Source organism: Salvia splendens, chromosome 3 (genome assembly GCF_004379255.2).
Source record: "Salvia splendens isolate huo1 chromosome 3, SspV2, whole genome shotgun sequence".
Lineage (NCBI taxonomy): Eukaryota > Viridiplantae > Streptophyta > Magnoliopsida > Lamiales > Lamiaceae > Salvia > Salvia splendens.
This window is the reverse complement of record NC_056034.1, coordinates 27,012,581-27,022,368: the sequence shown is the minus strand read 5'-3', so window position 1 is coordinate 27,022,368 and position 9,788 is coordinate 27,012,581. Positions and strand designations below refer to the sequence as shown.

At 39.0% G+C, this 9,788-nt stretch overlaps 2 protein-coding genes across 6 annotated transcripts; both read left to right on the top strand.

The window, feature by feature from the left end:
- The first annotated feature begins 2,875 nt into the window (after nucleotides 1-2,875).
- Nucleotides 2,876-4,504, top strand: LOC121795575 (protein ENDOPLASMIC RETICULUM-ARRESTED PEN3-like). Its single transcript, XM_042194112.1, has one exon. The coding sequence runs from the start codon at nucleotides 3,011-3,013 to the stop codon at nucleotides 4,394-4,396; it is 1,386 nt and encodes a 461-aa protein (XP_042050046.1). The 5' UTR covers nucleotides 2,876-3,010; the 3' UTR covers nucleotides 4,397-4,504.
- LOC121795574 (protein NRT1/ PTR FAMILY 5.5-like) lies at nucleotides 4,287-9,240 on the top strand. Of its 5 annotated transcripts, none has more exons than XM_042194107.1 (5): nucleotides 4,287-4,428; nucleotides 4,762-4,867; nucleotides 6,988-7,202; nucleotides 7,298-7,857; nucleotides 8,177-9,240. In XM_042194107.1, exons 1-5 carry the CDS (start codon nucleotides 4,402-4,404, stop codon nucleotides 9,072-9,074), a joined length of 1,806 nt encoding a protein of 601 aa, XP_042050041.1. In that variant the 5' UTR covers nucleotides 4,287-4,401; the 3' UTR covers nucleotides 9,075-9,240. The 5 variants fall into 5 exon arrangements, with proteins under 5 accessions (XP_042050041.1, XP_042050044.1, XP_042050045.1 ...); XM_042194110.1 differs by lacking the exon at nucleotides 4,287-4,428 and adding an exon at nucleotides 6,593-6,777 and having other exon boundaries at nucleotides 4,746-4,867; XM_042194111.1 differs by lacking the exon at nucleotides 4,287-4,428 and adding an exon at nucleotides 6,678-6,777 and having other exon boundaries at nucleotides 4,849-4,867.
- The last annotated feature ends 548 nt before the right edge of the window (nucleotides 9,241-9,788 follow it).

Genomic DNA, 9,788 nt, shown 5'->3' with positions numbered 1-9,788 from the left:
TTGAAGTTAATTACACTTTTTATTTGTCTACATTTGCTGTATTTATAAAGAAGAAAAAAGTAATCTCCTAAAAATCTTAGTGTAAGATGACTTAGTATAATTAATTTACGTGTAAAATGACTTAGTGAAAAAATGATTTAATAATTTTAAATACATGAAATGATGGACCTATATGTATAGTGTATTTATTATGCATAAAATGTGCACAAACTTTCCGTATAATAAATGGTAGTATATATTTATAGTTAGAGTGTTTCCTTAATCTATATATCTAGTTGGTAGTTGGAATTAGGGTTGTATTTATTTCTATTTGTCAAAAGTTTATGGGTGTGACATACCAAATAGGATTGTTACCTTGTTATTCGTTGACTAGGGAATTTTTTTCTCCTACTTTTTTTTTCTAAATTTTTTTCTCCTACCCTAAATTTTTTTCTCCTACTTTCCTTCTCCTAAATTTATTGTCAAAATTGAAGATGATTCCAAGATGGAACTGTCAAACATACCATACCCACAACATATGCTATTAGAGGAAGATTTGTAATTGATTGGAAAAATATTTGCTTAGGAATAGGATTATTCTCTATCTTAATTACATTGTAAAGACTCCTATATTAAGGGGGAGAAATCATTCAATCAATACACATAACAATATATTATACATTGTCTCATACTTCTACTTTCAATATGGTATCACGAGCAGATTCATGCTCATAAAATTTTCATTGTGGCCCATAATATACTTTTTCGCGTGAGATCGCGGAAACAAACGAATACTTAAGGATCTATTTAGTTGATTATGTGATTAAATTCATTTTCTTGTAATAAATATAGATTGATAAAAGTACTCTCTTCGTCCACTATTAAAAGTCCATTTCTTGGCAGCACGAATTTTAAGAAAAGTGGATGGAAAAAAGTTAGTGGAATATTTGTCCCACTTGTATATATTAGTTTTAAATGAAATATGAGTGGAATGAGTTAGTGGAATTTGGGACCATATTAAGTACCATTTATGGTAAAAGTGAACCGGGACTCCTATTTGCGGACGGACTAAAATGGAAAAATGGTCCATGGACATGGGTTTATCTCGCCCATAGTCCATGGACTTTAAAAATATCACCAGTAGTCCCTGGACAAAGAGTTTATTTGAAATTGGTCATTTTAGATATTTTTTTATCCGAAAATGCCCTTTTGGCTACTGGGAAATTTTGCCTTTTCACATTTTTAACTTTTTTAATCTGATATTATTTCAATGATGTTCTAAATATGATATTATTTCAAAATTATCTTTTTCTTCTCTTTTATCATCCTTCACTTTGTTTCTTTATTTCAATATTAGATTTAATTTTATAAAATTAAATTTAAAATTTAGATTTTTAAATACCAATAAATTATTTTTAATTAAAATTATTAATTTATGTATTCTTTCTCGACGCACAACTATATATATATAGAAATAAAACTATGCAGCCAGCTCACACAAAACTCTTTTAGAGCATCCACAATAGTGTGGACATCTCAATAGCCTAGCACTAGGACATCCCAAAAACATCTTCTGTCACGTCACTGGGACATCCCACTGCACAATAACGGACTAGCATTAGGACATCCCAATAGCCTAGCACAATAAAAACGAATAAAACAACAAATACGGAATTAAAAATTCGACACTAATACGGTCGGAGAAAGTACAATAATAATTTCATTAAATAAAAAAAATTAACATAGTACATGTTAGTATGCCTTGATCAATCTCTATAGTTTCCCGCTAGCCGAAAGGGGGTCTCGCTGTTTTTGTTTTTGGCCTTCATTTTCGACGATCATATTGTGCATGATATCGTTTGTGGTGCAAATGAAATGAAGTGCAACGAGCCGTATATATAAAGTTTTGAATTTTTTTTTAAAAATCGAAAAATGCTCTCGTCCGCCGGGACGTCCGTCGCCTGACCACAATACCGGACGAGAGGACGGACGACCCGACGAACGTCCGCGCATGACCACAGACAACCTCTCGTCCGTCCCGGATGTTCGTTAGCCGCTCGTCCGCCCCAATAGTGGACGTCCCCGACGGAAGAGCCGCTCGCCGGTCGGACGTCCGCTATTGTGAATGCTCTTATAATATAATATAAAGTCTATATTTAAAATGATGTGTAGTGGAGTGGTTAGTAGTATTAATCTAAAATTTTTTATTTTAGAATTAGATTTATTTTGGTGGACACCCAAAGCAAAATTAATCTATTTATTTTTTACAAGGGCGAGTATCAGGGAGTGAAATAGTTTGTCTTGTTTTACTGGAATGATGTTTCTAAGGTAAGAGCATCTCCAATGGCGGACGTCCGGTCGGACATCAGCGACGGGCGACCGGGACGTCCGCCATTGTAACAAAGCAACTCGGATACGGATGTCCCGTATGGACGTCGGATGTCCTCGGATATCCGGGCGACAGGTGGGCGGACGTCCGCCATTGTGGCGTGGGTCGGATGTCTGGGTCGGACGTCCGAGTTTAATTTTTTTTGTTAAAACTCTATATATATAGCTCGTTGAACTTCATTTCATTCGCAATTTTCTCGTATTCCGTGTCAAAATTATCGTTACATAATTAAATAATTGTGATTTTTTTATTGCAGGAAGTCCTAGTGGGAAGGGCGATAGGAAGAGCGGATTGTGCAGGGGAAGTCCTAGTGACGTGGCAGTGAGATGGGAAGTCCTAGTGACGTGGCAGAAGGTGTTTTTGGGAAGTCCTAGTGGATGTCCGAGTGGGACATCCGTGCATTGGAGATGCACGAACTGCCCCTCATCTTTTTTCCTATCATTTCAATTTTAATTCATCATATAATCCCACGTTATATAAGTTTGTGAGTTTTCTGGAATATTTGTATTCTTCATCCTTTTATAAATTACCTCTATATGAACCGCAATTGAGGTGAAGAATTCTCTATAAGTATTTACCGAGACAAGTACGAATGTTTTCAATTCAAACCTAATTAGGAATTCCCCTGAAACACCAACGTAGATGAACGGCCGAAATCCTGCCGCCGCGTCCGGCGATCGTATCAAGCTCAACGTTGGAGGCAAGCTATTCGAAACCACCTTCTCCACTCTCCGCTCCGGCGGACCGGATTCTCTTCTATTCGCGCTCTCAAACCGGTCTGCTCACGATCCGGTTTTCATCGACCGTGACCCGGAGATCTTCTCCGTCCTCCTCTCTCTCCTCCGCTCGAATCGACTCCCCTCCACCGCCAAGCGCTTCTCCAACCAAGAGCTCATCGACGAGGCACTCTACTTCGGTATTGAGTCGCAGCTCAGATCCGCTCTAGCTCCGAGCCGAATACACGGAATCGACGCCTCCTTACTAACCACTGTCAAACCCTCCTACGACGGCGTCGTTTCGGATTTCAACGCGGTTGAATCGGACGGATCGCTTTGGGCGGCCCACGGCGGCCAGATCACGGTCTACGATTGGAATCTCAGCCACACGGCGACGGCGCGGACGCATTTCGATTTCATTAATTCAGTGAGGAGAATCCAATCTGATATCGCCGCAATCGGATCTCTCCAGGGATCCGGATTGCATTTCTACAATATGGCAAATGGGCGCCGAGTCCACTCAATCGACTGGGTCGACCCGTCCGATGTGAGGGTTTATAAAGCCCGAGTCCACGCGATTACCGACTCGGTCGACTCGGTTTTCGCTTCCTACGATTGCCACCACGGAGAGAATTGCGTCCTGATGATTGATAAATCGACGATGAAGATATCGTCGGAAATCGGGAGGATGCCGGGAAATTCCGCCAAATATATGGTTCCGACGAAGCTAACGCATGTTTCCCATTTAGGTCTTTTGGTGGGAAGCTCCATTGCATCAGGGGCATTTGGGTATTCGGGTTATATCCGGCTGTGGGACCCGAGAACCCACGATGTGGTCTGGGAGACCTTTGAGCCTGGGTCGGGTCGGAGCAGCCGGTTTGGGGATTCTTTGGCGGATGTGGATGTTGATTTGGATGAGTTGGCATTGTTCAAAATTTGCTCGAAATCGGGAGATTTAGCCATGGCCGATTTGCGGAAGTTGACGGATGATCCGTGGCTGTATCTGAAAGAGAAGAATTCGAGTTTGAGGGATGTGGGGAGGAGCGGTGGTGGAAGTTTCGCAATACATTGTTACCGGAAGCAAGCGTTTGTGGGGAGAGACGGCGAGTTGGAGGTGTGGTCGAGAGTAGAGGAGAATGTGGACGAAGAGATGTATAGGAGGAATTACATTGATAAAGTCGAGGATTCGGAGCGAGGGGTGATCAAGAAAATCGAGGGTGGTGGGGATAGGCTTTTTGTGACTAGAGAAGATGTTGAAGGGATTGAGGTTTGGCAAAGTTGTTACAACTCCGGTGTCGCCTCAGCTTCGTGAAGAGGATGTATTGCTTAATCCGTTTCTTGGAGGTACTATTCAAGTTATGTACTCGTTTAAACTAATATTTGCAATTGTATTATAATGAAACGTCTTTCCTCGACCGTATCCAGTTTTGTTGAAAAAATGTGATGGAAGTTTTTGGGATTTTGGAACTTTTTCAATAGCAAACTGATTAATTGCATTGGATTCACCATTTATATATAGGAGTATGTAGTAAGGAGCAAGCATAGGATGACTGATATGAAGTAGAGAAACAGCAGCCAACAATCTCTAATTAATTTATGCATTCATAATGATATTTGGGGGGTGTTAATTAGAGTGACTGCAAGTGTAGCTTCATCATGCCTGCTTTGTTGGAGCAGACTCCAGCTAATCACGTCAGTGGCGATGGGCATCTTGAGAGAGACATCCTTCGTGTTCTTCTAATTCTAAAGATGAATTATCCCAAGATTAAAGGGTCATTAATCAGTGAGTTTCCTCTCGTTCTCCAATTTACTCCTACATGCCATTTTGTGAAAACAAAATCCATTTTTTCCAACCTTTTCCGATGGTTTGCTTAAATTCGTTAGAGGTTAACGACAAATTTGGTCTCTGGTGAATGCGGCATGATGCATATTTGGGTTGGTTTTAATTCAATTGATGTACTATTCTCCTTTTCACCTTAAGGGCAAAATTGATTATTTAATCTCATTTCTTTCTCTTCTCTTGTTGCTATATTATCCTCCTAATTCTCTATTTTAGCATGTGCTTTAAAATAAAAACAATATTAAATCTCCTTTAAGGAATAACTTTTTTATAGTTTGAAACCTGTATACTTTTATGTAGTTTAAATTTTATACATAGATGATTTCATGGTGAGGGACAAAATTATACTCTTCATAACCCATGCCGTCCACCAATGGACTATTTTTGGTGGACCAAAGGAGTAAGAAAAATCATCCTACTACTCTACCCATGCTCGTAAACAACCATTTTATTGTCTAAATGCATTCTCTTTTTATTAATTACTAAAATATGTGTTTGAGTTTATGTCAAAGGTATGTGTGAAGCGAAGATCAATGAGATGAGTGGCTAAACACCTTTCACAATCATAGAGTTCCTTGAGGCGAGAAGCCTGCTTTGATGATTTCCCACTTCTCTCTTTTTTTTTTACTTGAGCATCATAATTGAATGGTCTTTGAAGCTGTGCCTTGATTAATATATGGAGCTAAGAGCATCGATAACATGTACTTTTGGGAGGCACTTCACCACTCGGAGGGGTGCGGTGCGGTGCGCCTCCCATTGCAGGCTGGTGCCTGGTGGGGTTTCGAGGGAGGGGGAATAGGTACCCTTTGCGGATGCGACTCTGCACCATAAGATTTTTTAAAAAAATCGAATGCATATTGGAAATATTAATAATTATCTTTATAATTAAATATTACTCTATTATTTAAAATTTAAATTTCAATTTTTGGTGTATAATTAATCTAATTTTTAGGAAATTTAATTTTTAATATATATAATTTTCAACCTTTATAAATGCCAACACATTTCACTATATAATTTTAATCATTATTAATTGAATAATTTTGTTATTTATAATGTTATAAAGTCGATGGTAATTTTAAAAATGAAAATTTCAAATTAATATTATTGGAATAGAGGTATGAGTTGTAGGAATTTGGTCGATCTAAAATTTGAGGAGGTATAGGGAGAGGTATCTGCTATGGATGATGACCTAATATACATTGTGATTGAAATATTGAATCAGTTTACTTTATCGAATTATCATAACTGGTTGTCCCCATTTTTGCAGCTCTCTTCGTCTGTACTATTGTATAAATTTAACACGTAAAATTCCCAAAATCAGAAAGTTGCATGATGTCGACCTATGTTATATTCTGTATTAATAAATCAGATTAGAATTCCTTTCGAAACTTCCTAGTTACTAATCACAATTCACAAGAAGTACGATTGCGGCGCACAGTGTGACGCGGGATGAAGAAAACAACTAGTACTTGAAAAATTAAATATTGATTAAACTGTTGTTGTATCTATTTCCTAGAATTTTCCCTCGACAACTTGTAGATTTTCAGGAATCTCAATCAAGCTCTTTTGCAATCATTAAATTACTATTGAGTGTGAGATATTAGTGCATCGAAATTTTCTTTATTTCACGTCTGGTTGGAACTAAACTTGCAATTTCCGTGTTAGGTGGCGTCTACTATAGTTGACTTTGACCACAGTAATTTATAAAAGTCAACTCTTTGCCTCTTGATATGTGTTTTCTTCAACTTAGTGTATACGGACGGAGTACTATTTATGTGTTCGTCTGATCGTCTCTATTTGAAAAAGTGAGAAGAAGCTCAACTCAATGGCTACAGTTGCAAGAGTAATAGGTGAGAATTGATTTGTAATGATCATAATGTGAGCAGATACCTTTTGTGTGAAATGAGAATATATGAACAAATTCATGAAATCCATAAATCAGTAGTTGGAGGTTGGTTGTTCATCTGTTATATCAACATGTTCAATAATCCCATGTTTACTAGTACTATATATATGTTGTTAGAATTACACCTCATTTTTCTTATGTACAACTCTTGCAGTTCTGCTATGGGTAGACATATTGGCCATGTACGCCATGTACATGATGATGGCATACTTAACCAACGTATGGAAGCTCGGTTTCACACGCGCCGCCGCAATTGTGAACGTCTTTTGGGGTGTGACGACGATATTACCGTTACCCCTAGCATTCCTAGCTGAAACCATAACAGGAAATTACTGGATGCTCCTCCTCTCCAGCTTCTCTTACAGCGCTGTAAAAAAAATCCTTTTATAGTACTATCTAATTCTGGTAATTTTTTCATTGGCAACCTAAAATGAATACTCCATATTCCTTGTGACCACTTACAGGGATTAGGGTTCTTGGCAATGTCGACTCCACCGGTGCTGGGGCGTACAATGGGAAGATGCAGAGAGTACAACCCGGAATGCATAGGGCAGGGCCAGAGAATCCTCTTCTACACCGCGCTGCCTTTGATAGCATTCGGCATGTCGGGCCACATGACCTGTTGGAACTCATTCATGGCAGAGCAATTTATTCGAGTAGAAGGCGAAGTTGAGGACGAGGACGAGTTCGACAATGCTGAGAGAACCTTCTGGAAGTTCTTTTACAGCGTTTTGGCCACCATCGTCCTCACCTTTGTCGCAGTTTTAGGCCTTCCCTATATAAAGCCATGGTCTGTTAGGTTCGGGATTCCGGCCATATGCACTCTCGTCGCCACTCTCCTCTTCTTTAGCGGATCCTGTTCTTACAAGTATTTCCCGCCGCTGGGAAGCCCTTTAACGGTGTTCTTTCGGGTTTTCGTTGCTGCTGTTTCCAAGCTGTTTTATCGAATCCCGAGAGATCCTAAGGAGTTGTTCGAGGTTAATCATCCTCAACTCTACGTCATTCCGCACACAAAGAGTCTCAGGTATGCATTTCTTCCCAGATTTATTCGTTTTGTTGGCAATTGAAACTAGAAAAATAACATATAACTGTCTCACATCGTTGTTAAAAGAAAACTGAAACTAGTATATAAATCCCATGAGCCACTCCTCCTATCACCAATTGGTTTTAGGATGGAACCCATGGATTTCTATCAGTTTTATGATACAATACAGACCAAAACAGGAGAAGAGAGTCCAGTTAGCCTATATACCCCACATCAGTTGTTCTCACAACCGATGTGGGACATTGAGTCCTTAATACTTGATCATTAATTTTAATTTGACAGTAAGGTTGATGTTTAGGTGTTTGGACAAGGCTGCAGTTGTGATGCCTACAAAGCCTCTAGAGGAGCAAGCCGAGAATCCATGGCGACTCTGCACAGTGACCGAAGTGGAGGAGACAAAAACGATCATACGCATGATTCCTGTGTGGATGACATTCATTTTGTGTGGCGTCGTCAACGCCATCGGCTTCACCTACTTCGTCGAGCAACTGGACCATCTGGACCACAAAGTCGGCCGCCTCAAGCTCCCCTCGGTAGCCCTCCTCTGGCTCTTCGACCAAACTCAGAACCAGATCGCGAAACTATACGGTATGCTAGCAAATCGCTTAGCCCAATCGGGGTCCATAAAGTTCGCTCCTCCACTCGGGATCGCAGTATCAATGATACTGGCGATCCTGTGCTGCATCACCGCGGCTAAAGTGGAGGACCGGAGGCTCAGGGTGGTGCAAAGGCATGGACTAGTGGAAAAGCCGGACGAGACAGTGCCGATGACCATGTTTTGGCTGCTTCCGCAGTTTGTTCTGCTCGGGGCTTCGACTGGAATATTTAACTATAGTGCGCTTTGCTTCTTTGTGGATCAATCCCCTGTTTCGACGCGGAGGTACTTGCCGTTTATGATAAGCGCTGTGTTTGGTGTTGGGATTCTGGGAAGTGTGGTGTCGGTTTTTGTTGCGGGGAAAGTGAGTGAAAGAGGGGGGAAACGGAATTGGTTTCAGCATGATTTGAATGGGAGTAGGCTGGATAAGTACTATTGGAGTTTGGCTTGGTTGATGGCCGTCAATCTTGTGGTTTTTGTGGTCGTCGCAATATTTTATCGGTATAAGGAATCGGAGCTGCAAGATTTGGGAGGTGGTGATTTTGGTGGGATTGATGAAGGGTATGATGAAAACTCTAAATGTTGTTGTTGTTTGTGTTAGAAACTTGTTACCTGCGATTAAACAAAAAACTTGTCTGTTTTTATTTTTCTTACGTTCTTTCTCAACTTGTGCACTGTAAGAGAAAAAAAGTAGTTTGAAATTGTGCGGTGGACTTTTGTGAGAAATTAGTAAAGTAAGTGAAAAAAAGTCATTTATATTGACATAAGTGAATATGAATTATAATCTTTATTAGACGGACGAAAAAAGAAATATAGCTTATTTTTATGAAACGGGTGTAGGGGGTGTGTTATATTGTTAAATCACCCTTAAATTGTTAACTACAACTGAATGATATGCATTAGATCATTAAATGACGACTCAACATCATTTAGCCACGAGTATCAATACATGGTACAAAAAATGTCAATTAAGGGTATTAATGTTAATTAATAAAAAGTTTTATATCTAATTTTTAAAAAATATCTCAAAACTTTAAATGATTATAACTATCTCAATCTAAATTACTTTTTTACACAACATATATAAAGTTAAAGATAATTTTATAAGAATTATAACGAGATCTCAATTGCATATATTTCGATGTCAAATTTTGAAAAAAAATTCTAAAATTTTTGTATTTTTCAAGAAGCAGTTTAATGTCAACATAACTATCAAAATACAACAATATGGATGTATTCATATTCATATGGTAAATATTGTTAAAAAACAATACACTTGTAGTCCATTGGATCTTGTGATCTAACGGTTAGATTA

Coding starts and splice junctions, on each gene's coding strand:
- LOC121795575 (XM_042194112.1), top strand. CDS start 3,011: ATGAACGGCCGAAATCCTGCCGCCGCGTCCGGCGATCGTATCAAGCTC.
- LOC121795574 (XM_042194107.1), top strand. CDS start 4,402: ATGTATTGCTTAATCCGTTTCTTGGAG. Junction 4,429..4,761: donor GCTTAATCCGTTTCTTGGAG/GTACTATTCAAG, acceptor TTGTTGGAGCAG/ACTCCAGCTAATCACGTCAG. Junction 4,868..6,987: donor GATTAAAGGGTCATTAATCA/GTGAGTTTCCTC, acceptor CAACTCTTGCAG/TTCTGCTATGGGTAGACATA.